The 17,998-nt window shown below is 39.6% G+C and overlaps 1 protein-coding gene across 1 annotated transcript in view; it reads left to right on the top strand.

Moving 5' to 3' along the window:
• LOC309661662 (protocadherin-23-like) overlaps positions 1-17,998 on the top strand; it is an 87,622-nt gene that overhangs the window by 55,147 nt on the left and 14,477 nt on the right. The window contains exon 10 of the mRNA XM_082463503.1: positions 16,408-16,968. Coding sequence (XP_082319629.1) covers positions 16,408-16,968 — 561 coding nt within the window. The remainder of the gene's footprint in view (positions 1-16,407; positions 16,969-17,998) is intronic.

The raw sequence follows: 17,998 nt of genomic DNA, 5'->3' as shown, positions 1-17,998 counted from the left end.
TGTAGTTTTTTAAAATGTAAGCCTAACAGCATTGTTTGGCTTTCAAAACCCATAGGAATTTGAGCATTGAATGTTTATGATGTATGACTCACACTGGTTCTACCAGGAGTTTTTTCTTGTATTAAAAAGGAAAAACAACTACAACTTTTTAACTAAGATATTAAAACTGCTGCAGCATTTGGTGCCACCAACAAGAGCTCCATTGTTAGTGGGAAAAGATCTATCCACAGGGACACCTCTCTCCCAGTCCTGGGAGGAAAGGGTGACCCAGCAGGGAAGATGACTCAGTCCTGGTGATGCATTGGCTCATTCATGGTGAATACAAAATAATTCAACAGCACATCACCATACAAAAATGTCGAATTCTATAGTGAAATCTTAATCTCTATCCCATAAAAAATGTATTCTGTATCTGGATTTATCTTGAACAAACTCTACATCTGGTTTCCCAGAAACTATCTCATGCTGGATGCACAACCCCGCCCAACAGCCTGCTCTCGGAGCAAAGGAGAAACACTGCCGTGACAGTATTTCATCTATTTCATTGAATCTAAGACACTATTAATTGTAAGAAGCATCTAACTACAGATATATTAAAATTTGGGGAAAAAATGTGTCTTAGAATTAATGAAAAAAGTAAACAGAAAAAAAAGGACTACTCACCCAGAGACAATCACTATTAAAACTTTGAAATATAATCCTATGTCATTTAATACATGGTGTTTTGATTATATGATTGTCTGATTTTCTGCCTGCCTTTTAAGCTGTGAACTCATGGATTCAGAACATATTCTATTTGCTTTTATCCCAGGTCCCTAAGATAATGCAAGCTATGACATAGGAGTTTAGTAAATATTTTTGACTATATGATTTGAGAAACCGGAACATCTGTGAAATAGGCTGCTACAAGCTGCCTTCACTCTTCAGAACTCATTTATTTGTTTATTTCTTCATTCAATCAGCAAGGCACAATCTTGTTTTTCCTTTAGAAATGTCTGAGTTGTGTAGGCATTGTACAGTTGAGGAATTACATGAAAAATGATTTTCATAAAAAGTAAATCTGAAAACAACACTCCCCTGGTCAGAATTCTTTATTAATTCCTCATGTTTTTTTTTTTTTATACATTTATTTATATTTTATTTTTGGTTGCATTGGGTCTTGGTTGCTGTGCAGGCTTTCTCTAGTTGCAGCGAGTGGAGGCTACTCTTCCTTGCAGTGCACGGGCTTCTCATTGCGGTGGCTTCTCTTGTTGCAGAGCTTGGGCTCTAGGCACGTGGGCTGCAGTAGTTGTGGCACACGGGCTCAGTAGTTGTGGCTCGCGGGCTCTAGAGTGCAGGCTCAGTAGTTGTTGCACACGGGCTCTGCGGCATGTGGGATCTTCCCAGACCAGGGCTCGAACCCGTGTCCCCTGCATTGGCAGGCAGATTCTTAACCACTTCACCATCAGGGAAGTCCCCCTCATGGTTTTGAGGATGAAGTTCTCTTCTCTTTTAGCTTAACAACTAGGCACTTTAATAAGTGATTGTAGCTTTCCTTGCTACTATCAACTCCTATCATTCGCCTGCCTTTACTGTAGGACAGGGTTATGCAAACTTTTCTCTGTAAAGGGCAAGATAGTGAATGTTTTAGGATTTGCAGGCTATACGGTCTCTACTACTTAATTCTGATGTTGGAGCAAGACAACAGCAATAGATAATACATAAAGAATTGAGCATGGCTGGGTTTCAGTGGAACTTCAGAAAATCAGGGGGGCAGGCTGTATTTGTCCAGTGGGTTTGCCAACCACTGGTCTAACAGATATATCTAATTAAAACATCTAAGTTTCTTACAATTTTTGATCATCAGATCCAATTATGATGTCATCACAGTAGTAGATCAGTGTGATGATCTACTGGATGCTGAGATGATCTTTATCTCTGCTGAGTAGATGATGGCTGATAGTGGAAGAATTTACATAAAGATGTACTGTTGTTCCTGCTGGATGAAAGCAGATCACTTGTGATAGTCCTTACAAATTGGTATAGAGTGTTGGTTCTTATTTCAGTTACTGTGTTCTTCAACTGTTTGGTTGTTCTTTATATTTTCTAACTCTTTGTTTAAAACTTCTTATAGCTTCTTGCTCTGTGCATCCATTCATTTCCCAAGTTCTTAGTTCATCTTTACAGTCATTACTCCGAACTCTTTCTCAGGTAGATTGCCTATCTCCATGTTGCTTAGTTATTCTTCTGGGGTTTTATCTTGGTCCTTCATCTGGAACATATGCCTCTGTTGTCTCATTTTGTCTAAATTTTTTGTATTTTTATATATGTTTTGTTTCTCAACCTTGGAGAAATGGCCCTCTGTAGGGAATGTCCTATATATCTCACCAGTACACTCTCCTCTCATGACCCAAGGGCCAAAGACCAGCTGGTCCCAGGGTAGGTTCTGACCTGTGTTTGTGGACTCGGTTCTCCAGGCTGCAGGACTGAGTTTTCTTGCTTCTGTCAAGAAAACTGCCCTCTCCCATGGTGGATGAGGCTGGTCTAGAGGCTTGTACAGGCTTCCTAGTGGGAGGGGCCAGTGCCTATGTAATAAGGAAGAACCTTTTGTATTCTATTGCAAGTTAATCACTAAAGGGATGTTGCCCAAAAGCTTAAATTATACATAATGACCCAACTCTCAGAACCCTGCTTCCCAGGTAATGAGCATTAAGCTAAAATACCTTTGTTTAGCTCACAGGAAACGTCCTGACCAGGTCCACCAGTGAATGACCACAGGGAGGAAGAAATTAACACATCCTCTCCAGAGGCTGATGGGAACCAGGAAGTGTTTGACTTTACTCCCTCCCCTTTTAGTGTAAAAGAAGCCTGAATTCTAACTCGGGCAAGATGGTTCTTTGGGGCACGAGCCCTCCATCTTTTCGATTTGCTGGCTTTCCAAATAAAGTCATTATTCCTTGCCCCAACAACTTGTTTCTCAATTACTGGCCTGTTGTGCGGCTAGCGGTATGAACTTAGACTTGGTAACACTTGCCCACTGGTGGGTGGAGTTGGGTCTTGGCCCTCTGGTGGTCAGGAGTGTCAAGGAGTATGTCTAGAGGCAGCTGTGGGCTCAGGAAGTCTTTAGGCAGCGTGTTTGCTGATGGGCAGGGCTGTGTTCCCACCCTGTTGGTTGTTTGGCCTGAGGCATCCCAGCACTGGATCCTGCAGGCTACTGGGTGAGGCCAGGTCTTGGTGCCAAAATGTCAGCCTCCAGGAGAGCTCATGCTGATGAATACTCCCTGGTACATGCACCACCAGTGTCCTTGTCCTCAGAGTGAACCACAGCCGCCCACCCTCCCCACATCTCCCCAGGAGACCCTTCAAGATCAGCAAGTAGGTCTGACCCAGGGTCCTATGAAGTCACTGCTTTTGCAGTCCTCCAAGAGTAGAGTCTCTTTTTCCCCCAGTCCTGTGGAGTTCCTGCAATCAAGACCTGCTGGCCTTCAAAGCCAAATGCTCTGGGGTTACAATCCTCCATATTCCAGACCCCCAGGCTGGGGAGCCTGATATGGGCCTCAAACTCTCACTCCTGTGGGAGAACTTCTGCAATATAATTGTTCTCCAGTTTGTTGGTTGCCTACCCGAGGGGTATGGAATTTGATTATATCATGAGTCCTCCCCTCCTACCATCTCACTGTGGTTTCTTCTTTATGTCTTTGGATGTACAATATCTTTTTCTCATAGGTTCCAGTCTTTTATCGATGGTTGTTCAGAGTTAGTTGTGATTTTGGTGTTCTCATGAGAGGAGGTGAGCTCAAGGTTCTTCAACTCTGCCATCTTGTCCAGAAAGTTTGAGAGTGTTGGTACTCAAAAGGTGGTCCCCGGGACCAGTGGCATCATCATCCACAGCCTACACAGAGGGCAACTACCAGAGGACATTTAAAGGATGCTGGTGTCCCTCTAACCAATGGCTTTCCCAGGGTCTTTATGAAGGAAGAATCCTCTGAACTGTTGGTAAATGTAGTTAGAGGAAGGTGGTGGGCATGTCATGGTAAATGGTAAATGGTAAATTTACCATTGGTAAATCCATCCTAATGTTCTTCTCCATTTCCTTAAGCTTTTTGATTCCTTTCTGTATAGTATGCAGGGGAAGATCTGGCCTCTCAATCTCAATGATGATAGACCACTATAGAATACAGCCAATCAAAAGAAACTGTCAAGGGAAATAACTAAAAGAGCTAACACATTAAATTCAGAATCTCTGGTAGGAACACCACATCAATAAATCCAGCCGAAACCAAAGTGCTATTTTATCTTCCTGGGTTTCACATCCTTAGAATTGATTTCTACTCCTTTTCCACAGATTTATTCCAATGTAAGTTAGAAAAATCTTGCTATTATTTTAAAACTATAAGCTGTCTCTAACTGAGTCATATTTGCATGTAACTGCCTGCAGTATGTTGAGATCTGACTCTGGTTGTAGGTCTTCTCATGAATAGGTATACCCTTGCAAGAAGTTACCTGTTATATATCTGCTACTCAATTTGGTTCTGATCTTCAGAGAGATTAATTTAGGGGCTTCCTTAGAAGTTTTTCGGTTTTTTGACTATGACTTGAGCTGCGACTTTAAAGACTCAGCTTATAATTTTCTTTCTGTAACTTCCCATTGCATTCAGAGACAGCCAGTTCACATGATATTCCTTTTACTATCCCATGGCCAAAGTCAGCCCCATTTGGTCCTCTAAGGAATAGAAATCCTTTAATAGTCAGTTCATCACAATCAAACACAGGTGATAATTTAAATGATCATGATACCATTGCAAATGAGAAATTACTAGTGCTCCATTTCCTGTGGGCAGGGAACCCAGCACTGCCTTTAAGGCCAAAGGCATAACCAAATCAATCTCAGAATCCCTAATACCTGGGACCCAATCCTGGTGCCAAGTACCGTATCAATCAGGTGCAGTCAGGAAAACCAGCTATTACAATACAGGCGTTGGAAGGCTGAATAAATGGAAAGGGAATCCTGAAGTAACCCAGAAAAAAATAACTGTAGGAAGCAGCTACCACCCCTAATCACTGGAAACAAGGAGAAGAGGTCGAGATTATCAGAACCTAGGAAAAAAATGAGAGGAGGGGCCTTGTAGAGCCTGGTCTGAGAGTGCCAAAGGAGACAGAAAGTTGTGAGCAGTTTCTGCACTAGAAGAAATGGCATTGCTGACAGGGAAAATAAGAGAACAGGAAGAAGAAGTCCCATCTGCTCTCCTCTGACCTCAGTCTCCCTCGAGGGTCCCTTTGTGGCAGATTCTAAGAGGGGCTCAGCTGGCAAAGGAGATTCTGCACAGCTGTGGTATGCAGATTCCCCAGCCCCAGCATCGCAGGGCAGAGTGGGGAAGAACAGATTCAGAGCCAAGTCACAACAGTTTAATAACTAGTACACCATGTAAAGGACAGAGTGAGGAGTTGGCAGAGGGAACAACAACTACAAAGACCCCAACAGAAAGACACTTAGCATGTTCAGAGAGCAGAAGTGAAGCCCGTGGTCCAGGAATATAGTGCAGGAGCAAGTATATGAGAAGAGCTTGAGTCCACATCACATGGGACTTTGTAGACTGCGGTATGGTGTTTGGTTTCTATTTTGAATGCATTCAAACACTTTCTTCCCTCTTAACTTGTTAAATCTTATTTATCTTTAGGGTCTAAGCTTATACAGAAAGCAACACATACTCACTCAGTTATGTCTTACCATGTGGAATTGTAATTGTCTGCTTACTTCTCTGCATCCAGTGCTACACTATAAGCTCTGTGAGAGCAAAGAATGTGTCTTCTTGCCAGCAGTTATATCCTTAGCACCTGGCATGTTACCTTGGCACCTGCTATCACTATCTCTATATGTTAATTGAATAAGATAATAAATGAACAAACTATCTACCTGTGATAAGTCTTCCCTGATCCCCTTCCTCAGTGATTTCTCATATTCCCCCACACCATCTCCCCCACTAGAGGGGAACTCTGAGGACCAAGATAATTACTCATTATTCAATGGTATCTTTCCAGTGCCTGGCATTTGGTAAATGTGCATTGAATAAATAAACACATAAGTGAATTAATCAATCAACCAAATAACTGGAGCTCAATACATATGTGTCATCTGCATATAGGTGGAAACTGAAGCCAGTGAAGTGGGAAAGAGGTGGAATGAATTCCTTCCTCCCTCCTTCCCTCTCCTCTTCTCTCCCTGCCTTCCTCTCTCTCTTTTTGTTCCTTCCTTTCTGTGTTTTTTAACATCAGTCAGCAATATCTGAAGCCAAGAGAAAACAAGTCAACTAAACATGGTCAGTAGATCTTACAACCAGAAGCTTATTGGTGACTGTAGAAAGAATAACTAGATATGGCAGTGGTTTCAAGCTAGCTGCAGAGAATCTTTAAAAGATGCTTGGCTATAAAGAGGAGGAAAAAAAATCTTGTTTCTTACAGTTAAAATATAATTTAAGGAAAAAATATAAATGGGAAAGATTAGCACTGACAGGAAAATTTCAAGAGTGTATTTGAAGAATTACTTTTGCCATTGAGACAGAAAGCAGGAGGTAGAGTTGAATACAGATGCAGAAAGTTGAGGGAGCTTTTTCTCAATGCCTCCATTTTCTCTAGGAAATAGGAAGGGAAGTGATTTGTGAGAGTGAAAAAGGGGGTGGTCGGGTAGAAGACATGAATAGGAGAGGGGTGACCAAGGAGATCTGGAAAGATTGCCAGATGACAGTAACATTTCAGTGGCCTCCATCTATGCTTTTGTGAAGTTTTCTCCAGCCCCAGTTATCTGCTGGATATTCCAGGAGGACAGACAGATTGCTGGAATGAATCTGGACTGAGGTTTTGCTGGCCTTCTTTGGTAAAAAGCCACAGTATCTGAGAAAATTTGCAAGGTTGCCAAAGTGTTAATTCATGGGGCTGGACTGAAGAGGAAAAGAAATGAACTGAAGAGGGGTATCCTAGAGTAGGAGAAAGCAAGAAGTCATAAGGCTGTAGGTCTTGAGGTCTAAGAACAGATATATGTATATGTACACACACACACACACACGCACACATCCTTTGGTGTGTTGTAAGTGTATCACTGAATATCTTCAGATCCAGATTTCCAATTTTCTCAGTAAGGTGATGGAATTATACTCAATAGTCTCTATTTTACATTTATTTTCTTGGTTCTCAAGTTTGATGATGTTGTGTTTGATCTGGAGGATTATAAGTGTGTGAGGAGGAAGAAGCAAGGCACTAATTGAATTCTAAAAGAGCCATAGTATAATACTTTAAATTTAGCTCACATTATTTAAGTTGTGAAGGGTGTGAAGTTTGGAGTGTGAAATCATATATGTGCAAACTACAGTTATAAATAAAGATCTCATTTATCCTTAATAATATACTAGGAGGATTGAAGGTGAGTAGATTGTTACCTTAGGGATCAAAGCTATATAGAATAATAGAAATGATAAAATCTGAAAGTTCCTAAAACATCAGGAAAGTATTGGATACAAAGGTAAAGCACATTAGAGAATAAGTAGACCAATAGGAGGAAGGGAAACCGAAAAGATTTGAGTTTATGTTTAAGCATGTGAAGACGTTTTCTAGATTTGACAAGTGTTAGGAGTTTAAACTGTATAATATATAATATGTAATATATAATATGTATAATGTGTAATAACATATTATAAATGAGTGGATTATTGAAAAATTAAGGGTCCAAGAATTAAAAGATGCTGTTCTCCATGAAAGTTCCCTGCAGGTAGGGGCCATACCTGTTGGATTCACCACTCTCTCTTTGGCAAACAACACTGTGCTTGGCACCTAGTTATGATCACCAAATATTTGAGGAACAAAGTAGATCTAAGTTGGTATAGTCCCCATTTTCATAATGTAGGATGAGATAGGAATAACAAATTTTATCAATCTGGAATTATTAAAAATTCTGTCTTGACCAAAGAGATTAAGATCATTATGAGATCAAAGTAATCACTATGAGTATTAAATAATCATTAATGTAATAATATGCCTAATGCCTAATGACATAATAAATTTTCTGGTGACCTCTGATTATACCATATCAAATATTTTGATCCTGCCTTATTAGACTTTTTTTCAAGGTTACTAAAATGCCTACAGATAATCCCAAGTATCCTTTCTCTTTCAAGTGACATAGTAAGAAGTCACGTATATTTATTCTTGTATAAAACTAGCATTATATTCCACTTTTTCCAGCACTCAGTTCTATATTGTATCTACTAGATCACAGCAGATGAAAATTTATTTTTTAAGACAGGCAAGATGGAAATGTGTAATTGAAGTTTTCTGTTAAGTCCAAAGAAGAGTATTTCATCATTTATTAAAGTGTAAATCATATATGCTAAGTACTACGTCTGTACCTAGATTCTTGTCAGTGAAAAAGAGAACATAGGAAAATGAATGAAAGGAACTTGTGTGAAGTGCAAATAAGCTACAATGTCATGGGATAAACTCGTTCAAGTTAATGGTATGAGAGATCTTCGCACCCAATGATGGAAATGATGTGACACTTTTCTCAGAGGGGAAATGAAACCTCAGAAATATAGGAAGAATTATTTTCAAAATGCAGAATAACGTGGTACCACATTTCTCACTCCAGATAACAGACTGAATGCTACGTAGAAAACAAAATGAACCAAAAATACACACATGAGCAATTCTACATGCTCACCTCCTGTGCTGGAGAATGAACAGAGTAACATAACTGGGCACAAGCGTTTTTGTTTGTTTGCTTGTGTTTATTTATTTATTTTAACATCTTTATTGGAGTATAATTGCTTTACAATTGTGTGTTAGTTTCTGCTTTATAACAAAGTGAATCAGTTATACATATACATATGTCCCATATCTCTTCCCTCTTGCATCTCCCTCCCTCCCACCCTCCCTATCCCACCCCTCTAGGTGGTCACAAAACACCGAGCTGATCTCCCTGTGCTATGCAGCTGCTCCCCACTAGCTATCTATTTTACATTTGGTAGTGTATATATGTCCATGCCACTCTCTCACTTTGTGCCAGCTTACCCTTCCCCCTCCCCATATCCTCAAGTCCATTCTCTAGTAGGTCTGTGTCTTTATTCCTGTCTTGCCCCTAGGTTCTTCATGAACATTTTTTTCTAAGATTCCATAGATATGTGTTAGCATACGGTATTTATTTTTCTCTTTCTGACTTACTTCACCCTGTATGACAGACTCTAGATCCATCCACCTCACTACAAATAACTCAATTTCGTTTCTTTCTATGGCTGAGTAATATTCCATTCTATATATGTGCGACATCTTCTTTATCCATTCATCTGTTGATGGACACTTAGGTTGCTTCCATGTCCTGGCTATTGTAAATAGAGCTGCAAAGAATATTGTGGTACATGACTCTTTTTGAATTATGGTTTTCTCAGGGTATATGCCCAGTAGTGGGATTGCTGGGTCGTATGGTAGTTCTAGTTTTAATTTTTTAAGGAACCTCCATACTGTTCTCCATAGTGGCGGTATCAATTTACATTCCCACCAACAGTGCAAGAGGGTTCCCTTTTCTCCAAACCCTCTTCAGCATTTATTGTTTGTAGATTTTTTTGATGATGGCCATTCTAACTGGTGTGAGATGATATCTCATTGTAGTTTTGATTTGCATTTCTCTAATGATTAATGATGTTGAGCATTCTTTCATGTGTCTGTTGGCAATCTGTATATCTTCTTTGGAGAAATGTCTATTTAGGTCTTCTGCCCATTTTTGGATTGGGTTGCTTGTTTTTTTGATATTGAGCTGCATGACCTGCTTGTAAATTTTGAAGATTAATCCTTTGTCAGTTGCTTCGTTTGCAAATATTTTCTCCCATTCTTAGGGTTGTCTTTTCGTCTTATTTATGGTTTCCTTTGCTGAGCAAAAGCTGTTAAGCTTCATTAGGCCCCATTTGTTTATTTTTGTTTTCATTTCCATTTCTCTAGGAGGTAGGTCACAAAGGATCTTGCTGTGATTTATGTCATGGAGTGTTCTGCCTATGTTTTCCTCTAAGAGTTTAATAGTGTCTTGCCTTGCGTTTAGGGCTTTAATCCATTTTGAGTTTATTTTTGTGTATGGTGTTAAGGAGTGTTCTAATTTCATTCTTTTACATGTAGCTGTCCAGTTTTCCCAGCACCACTTATTGAAGAGGCTGTCTTTCCTCCACTGTATATTCTTGCCTCCTTTTTCAAAGATAAGGTGACCATATGTGCATGGGTTTATCTCTGGGATTTCTATCCTGTTCTATTGATCTATATTTCTGTTTTTGTACCAGTACCATACTGTGTTGATTACTGTAGCTTTTTAGTATAGTCTGAAGTCCAGGAGCCTGATTTCTCCAGCTCCGTTTTTCTTTCTCAAGATTGCTTTGGCTATTCGGGGTCTTTTGTGTTTCCATGCAAATTGTGAGATTTTTTTGTTCTAGTTCTGTGAAAAATGCCAGTGGTAGTTTGATAGGGATTGCATTGAATCTGTAGATTGCTTTGGGTAGTAGAGTCATTTTTGCAATGTTGATTCTTCCAATCTGAGAACATGGTATATCTCTCCATCTATTTGTATCATGTTTAATTTCTTTCATCAGTGTCTTATAATTTTCTGCATACAGGTATTTTGTCTACTTAGGTATGTTTATTCCTAGATAATTTATTCTTTTTGTTTCAGTGGTAAATGGGAGTGTTTTCTTAATTTCACTTTCAGATTTTTCATCATTAGTGTATAGGAATGCAAGAGATTTCTTTGCATTAATTTTGTATCTTGCTACTTTACCAAATTCATTGATTAGCTCTAGTAGTTTTCTGGTAGCACGTTTAGGATTCTCTATGTGTAGTATCATGTCATCTGCAAACAGTGACGGTTTTACTTCTTCTTTTCCGATTTGGATTCTTTTTATTTCTTTTTCTTCTCTGATTGCTGTGGCTAACACTTCCAAAACTATGTTGAATAATAGTGGTGAGAGTGGGCAACCTTGTCTTGTTCCTAATATTAGTGGAAATGTTTTCAGTTTTTCACCATTGAGGACGATGTTGGCTGTGGGTTTGTCCTATATGGCCTTTATTATGTTGAGGAAAGTTCCCTCTATGCGTACGTTCTGGAGGGTTTTTGTCATAAATGGGTGTTGAATTTTGTCGAAAGCTTTCTCTGCATCTATTGAGATGATCATATGTTTTTTCTCCTTCAATTTGTTAATATGGTGTTTCACATTGATTGATTTGCATATATTGAAGAATCCTTGCATTTTTGGGATAAATCCCACTTTCTCATGGTGTATGATCCTTTTAATGTCCTGTTGAATTCTGTTTCCCAGTATTTTGTTGAGGATATTTGCATCCATGTTTATCAGTGATATTGGCCTCTAGTTTTCTTTCTTTGTGACATCTTTGTCTGGCTTTGGTATCAGGGTGATGTTGGCCTCGTAGAATGTGTTTGGGAGTGTTCCTCCCTCTGCTATATTTTGGTAGAGTTTGAGAAGGATAGGTGTTAACTCTTCTCTAAATGTTTGATAGAATTCACCTATGAAACTATCTGGTCCTGGACTTTTGTTTGTTGGAAGATTTTTATTCACAGTTTCAATTTCAGTGCTTGTGATTGGTCTGTTCATATTTTCTATTTCTTCCTGGTTCAGTCTTGGAAGGTTGTGCATTTCTGAGAATTTGCCCATTTCTTCCAGGTTGTCCATTTTATTGGCATAGAGTTGCTTGTAGTAATCTCTCATGATCCTTTGTATTTCTGCAGGGTCAGTAGTTACTTCTCCTTTTTCATTTCTAATTCTATTGATTTGAGTCTTCTCCCTTTTTTTACATGATGAGTCTGGCTACTGGTTTATTAATTTTTTTATCTTCTCAAAGATCCAGCTTTTAGTTTTATTGATCTTTGCTATAGTTTCCTTCCTTTCTTTTTCATTTATTTCTGATGTGATCTTTATGATTTCTTTCCTTCTGCTAACTTTGGGTTTTTTTTTTTTTTTTCTTCTGTCTCTAATTGCTGTAGGTGTAAGGTTAGGTTGTTTATTTGAGATGTTTCTTGTTTCTTAAGGTAGGATGGTATCGCTATAAACTTCCCTCTTAGAACTGATTTTGCTTCATCCCATAGGTTTTGGGTCATTGTGTTTTCATTGTCATTTGTTTCTAGGTATTTTTTGATTTCCTCTTTGATTTCTTCAGTGATCTCTTGGGTATTAAGTAGTGTATTGATTAGCCTCCATTTGTTTGTATTTTTTACAGATTTTTTCCTGTAATTGATATCTATTCTCATAGTGTTATGGTCGGAAAAGATACTTTGTATGATTTCAATTTTCTTAAATTTACCAGGGCTTGACTTGTGGCTCAAGATATGATCTATCCTGGAGAGTGTTCCATGAACACTTGAGAAGAAAGTGTATTCTGTTGTTTTTGGATGGAATGTCCTATAAATATCAATTAATTCCATCTTGTTTAATGTATCATTTAAAGCTTCTGTGTCCGTATTTATTTTCATGTTGGATGATCTGTCCATTGGTGAAAGAGGGTGTTAAAGTCCCCTACTATGACTGTGTTACTGTCAATTTCCCCTTTTATGGCTATTAGTATTTGCCTTATGTATTGAGGTGCTCCTATGTTGGGTGCATATATATTTACAATTGTTATAAATTGTAAATGTATAACATTTCTTTTTCTTGGATTTCTTCTCCTTGGATTGATCCCTTGATCATTATGTAGTGTCCTTCTTTGTCTCTTGTAACAGTCTTTGTTTTAAAGTCTTTTTTGTCTGATATGAGAATTGCTACTCCAGCTTTCTTTTGGTTTCCATTTGCATGGAATATCTTTTTCCATCCCCTCACTTTCAGTCTGTATGTGTCCCTAGGTCTGTAGTGGGTTTCTTGTAAACAGCATATCTATGGGTCTTGTTTTTGTATCATTTCAGCCAGTCTATGTTTTTTGGTTGGAGCATTTAATCTTTTACTTTTAAGGTAATTATCGATATGTATTTCCTATTACCATTTTCTTAATTGTTTTGGGTTTGTTACTGTAGGTCTTTTCCTTCTCTTGTTTTTCCTGCCTAGAGAAGTTCCTTTAACATTTGTTGTTAAGCTGGTCTTGTGGTGCTGAATTCTCTTAGCTTTTGCTTGTCTGTAAAGCTTTTAATTTCTCCATCAAATCTGAATGAGATCCTTGCTGTGTAGAGTAATCTTGGTTGTAGGTTTTTCCCCTTCATCACTTGAAATGTGTCCTGCCACTCCTTTCTGGCTTGCAGAGTTTCTACTGAAAGTTCAGCTGTTAACCTTATGGGGATTCCCTTGTATGTTATTCATTGTTTTTCTCTTGCTGCTTTTAATATTTTTTCTTTGTATTTAATTTTTGATAGTTTGATTAATATGTGTCTTGGTGTTTCCCTTGGATTTATCCTGTATCGGACTCTCTGTGTTTCCTGGACTTGATTAACTATATCCTTTCCCATATTAGGGAAATTTTAACTATAATCCCTCAAATATTTTCTCAGTCCCTTTCTTTTTCTCTTCTTCTTCTGGGGCCCCTATAATTCAAATGTTGGTGTGTTTAATGTTGTCCCAGAAGTCTCTGAGACTGTCCTCAATTCTTTTAATTGTTTTTTTCTTTATTCTGCTCTGCAGTAGTTATTTCCACTATTTTATCTTCCAGGTCAGTTATCCGTTCTTCTGCTTCAGTTATTCTGCTATTGATCCCTTCCAGAGAAGTTTTAATTTCATTTATTGTGTTGTTCATCAGTGTTTGTTTTCTCCTTAGTTCTTCTAGGTCCTTGTTAAACATTTCTTGTATTTTCTCCCTTCTATTTCCAAGATTTTGGATCATCTTTACTATCATTATTCTGAATTCTTTTTCAGGTGGACTGCATATTTCCTCTTCATTTGTTAGGTGTTGTGGGTTTTTACATTGCTCCTTCATCTGCTGTGTGTTTCTTTGTCTTCTCATTTTTCTTAACTTACTGTGTTTGGGGTCTCCTTTTTGCAGGCTGCAAGTTTGTAGTTCCCATTGTTTTTGGTGGCTAAGATTGGTTCAGTTGGTTGTGTAGGCTTCCTGGTGGAGGGGACTAGTGCCCGTGTTCTGGTGGATGAGGCTGGATCTTGTCTTTCTGGTGAGCAGGTCCACGTCTGGTGGTGTGTTTTGGGGTGTGTGTGGCCTTATTATGATTTTAGGCAGCCTCTCTGCTAATGGGTAGGGTTGTGTTCCTGTCTTGGTAGTTGTTTGGCATAGGGTGTCCAGCACTGGAGCTTGTTGATTGTTTAGTGGAGCTGGGTCTTGGCATTGAGATGGAGATCTCTGGAAGATTTTCACCATTTGATATTACATGGAGCTGGGAGGTCTTTTGTGGACCAGTGTCCAGAACTTGGCTCTCCCACCTTTGAGGCACAGCCCTGTCTCCTGGCTGGAGCACCAAGAGCCTGTCATATACATGGCTCAGAATAAAAGGGAGAAAAATGAAAGAAAGAATGAAAGAAAGAAAGAAAGAAAGACAGAAAGAGAAAGAAAATAAAATGAAATAAAGTTATTAAAATACAAAATAATTATTAAAAAAATTTTTTAAGTAATTTAAAAAAAAAAGAAAAAAGAAGAGAGCAACTAAACCAAAAAACAAAACCACCAATGATACCAAACACTAAAAACTATACTAAAAAGAAAACAAAAACAAAAACGGACACACAGAACCCTAGGACAAATGGTAAAAGCAAAGCTATACAGACAAAATCACACACGGAAGCATACACATACACACTCACAAAGAAAGAAAAAGGGAAAAAGATATATATATCGTTGCTCCCAAAGTCCACCTCCTCAATTTGGGATGATTCGTTGTCTATTCAGGTATTCCACAGATGCAGGGTACATCAAGTTTATTGTGGAGATTTATTCCACTGCTCCTGGGGCTGCTGGGAGAAATTTCCCTTTCTCTTCTTTGTTCGCTTAGCTCCTGGGATTCAGCTTTAGATTTGACCCTGCCTTTGCGTGTAGGTTGCCTGAGGGTGTCTGTTCTTTGCTCAGACAGGACGGGGTTAAGGGAGCAGCTGCTTCAGGCGCTCTGGCTCACTCTGGCCTGGGGGAGGGAGTGGTACGGAGTTCGGGGCAAGCTTGAGGTGGCAGAGGCCGGCATGACGTTTCACCAGCCTGAGGTGTGCCATGTGTTCTCCCAGAGAAGTTGTCCCTGGATCACGCGACCCTGCAGTGGCGGGCTGCACAGGTTCCTGGGAGGGGAAGTGTGGATAGTGACCTGTGCTTGCACACAGGCTTCTTGGTGGCGGCAGCAGCAGCCTTAGCGTCTCATGCCCGTCTCTGGGGTCCGCGCTGATTGCTGCGGCTCACGCCCGTCTCTGGAGCTCCTTTAAGCGGTGGTCTTAATCCCCTCTCCTCACACACCAGGAAACACAGAGGCAAGAAAATGTCTCTTGCCTCTTCAGCAGCTCCAGACTTTTTCCTGGACTCCCTCCCAGCTAGCTGTGATGCACTAGCCTCCTTCAGGCTGTGTTCACTCCGCCAACCCCAGTCTTCTCCCTGGGATCCAACCTCCGAAGCCCGAGCCTCAGCTCCTAGCCCCCGCCTGCCCCGGCAGGTGAGCAGACAAGCCTCTCAGGCTGGTGAGTGCTGGTTGGCACTGATCCTCTGTGTGGGAATCTCTCCACTTTGCCCTCCGCACCCCTGTTGCTGTGCTCTCCTCCATGGCTCCAAAGCTTCCCCCCCTCTGCCACCCACAGTCTCTGCCCACGAAGGGGCTTCCTAGTGTGTGGAGAACTTTCCTCCTTCACAGCTCTCTCCCACTGGTGCAGATCCTGTCCCTATTCTTTTGTCTCTGTGTTTTGTTTTTTTTTTTCTTTTGCCCTACCCAGGTACGTGTGGAGTTTCTTGCCTTTTGGGAGGTCTAAGGTCTTCTGCCAGCGTTCAGTAGGTGTTCTGTAGGAGTTGTTCCACATGTAGATGTATTTCTGATATATTTGTGGGGAGGAGGGTGATCTTCATGTGTTACTCTTCCTCAATCTTGAAGCGCTTTGGGCACAAGCTTTTAAACAGAAGGTCCACCTACAAAACTTGTCATTTGCCCTGCAAGCTTATAATGATGCCATTAAATCACAATCGGGTGTTAGCAGGAGTAATTAGGAATATGTTGTAGGGTTGCACACTCATAAGAAATTTTTTATGGGAGGGAGAAAATCTTAAGCATTCACTGTGGGAAGGATTTTTGAAAATCCAGCATTTCAGCCCTGAAGGCTTTTATTTAGCAAGAACAGCCAAAAGAGTTGTTTTAAATTTTTGTTTTTGTTTCTGACTTTAATTTGAAGGTTACGTGTCTTGCCTTTTTTATCTATGGCATTAATTGTTCATAGGAAAAAGGAGAAGAGACAGATGGATTCCAAGGGGATAATGGCTGAGTTTTTCCTCTATATTTTCCTTTAGGAATCAATTCTAAGCTTCAGTTTGAAATCATGCCAGGCGCTTTATTCGGGTTGTTCGAGATAAATTCTGACACTGGGGAGGTGGTGACAACCACCACACTTGACAGAGAAGTTCAGGAAGTCCTCACCCTTCAAGGTAAGGGACCTCTTGACTGTGCTAAACAAACAAAAACAAAAATAGGCAGCAGGCCATTGAGAGGTGAAATTTTACATTTCAGTAAGTTGTCTTTAAATAAAATATTATTGACCCAGTGCTACCCGGTTAATTTGGTCTGTTGCTGTCTGGTTAGGGCAGCATATTTTAGGTATGAATTAATGGCCACCATCTGTGCCGTCTTTTGTTCCTTGTCAGTACTTGTACGTGATGGGGGAGCCCCTGCTCTGTCTGGGACTACAACAATCCTCTGCACTGTGGGAGATGAAAACGATCATGCACCGGAGATTATTGTCCCCAGGCATGACATTGAGGTTCTGGAAAACCAAGAGCCAGGGCTTGTCTACACTGTTTTGGCCTCTGATATGGATGCTGGCAATAACGGAGCTGTCAGGTATCACATAATTGGTAAGTATTATCTTTATTTAAATCCCCCCCTCCCCAGGATACCAACTCGGTTGACACACACTTCATGGAATGCATTCAGCATTTGGTATCTAGTGCAGTGTCTACAGAACTCACACCTGCTAAGAACTGATTGGTGCCCTGGGTCTCCTCTCCTCTTCCCCACAGCCACCCTGATCCAGTGCCCTCCAAACTCCTCAAAAATCTGCCCTTGACAACTCTCACTGTTAGTAATCCACTAATATTAGTGCATGTACAGATGGAACAGATAGCTTTTTTTTTTTTTCACTTTTTTCTATTTTCACTTCTCTCGTATGATCACTTATTTTTATTATTTTAAGCAGTCAAGACTTTCTTTCAGGCCTAGAGGACATGAGTAGAAAAACAATTCCCAGATCTGCAGACCAATAAAGACTTCAGATCTACAACAATACCCCAGAGATCAAAGTCTTTAGGAACTTCTACACTAGAAGATAATTTTGTAATATTGTTCCCTTCAGATGAGAAACATAAGGTTTCTGGCAGAATAATGTTAGCATTAGCATGGCAAGCTTGAGAAGGCCACATCTTATTCACCTGAAAAAAAAGTGAAGAATCCAATTTTTAGCACATGTCAGAGTACACATGGAATGATATGAGATGAGGCTAGAGTAATGTTTCAGAGACTGCTTCTGATGAAGGGAAGCTGTTTAATAAAAAGAGCTTTAAGACTAGCTTCTGGAAGTTATCACTCTCTATTTACTAAAAATCCTATAACCAAACCATGTTTTCTATGTACCACCCATTTTACTCCAAAATGAGAATAGTTTTATTGTCTTTTTCCCTGATTATAAAATGATATATGATTGTAGAATATATGTACAATTTATGAAAAACAAAATAGTAAGCAAAAATCTTATATCTTACAGAGATAAGTAACTTGATATTTTTGAAAAACACTTTTCCATGAACCTCAGAGAATGCAGACACCAATCTTACACTATTGAATAATTTATGTATGCTATTTCGTTATCTTATTTTAAAACCAATATAC

This window comes from Balaenoptera physalus (genome assembly GCF_965194825.1).
Source record: "Balaenoptera physalus genome assembly, chromosome: 5".
Taxonomy (NCBI): Eukaryota; Metazoa; Chordata; class Mammalia; order Artiodactyla; family Balaenopteridae; genus Balaenoptera; species Balaenoptera physalus.
Note: the sequence above shows the minus strand (reverse complement) of the source record. Positions and strands in the feature narration are given on the sequence as shown.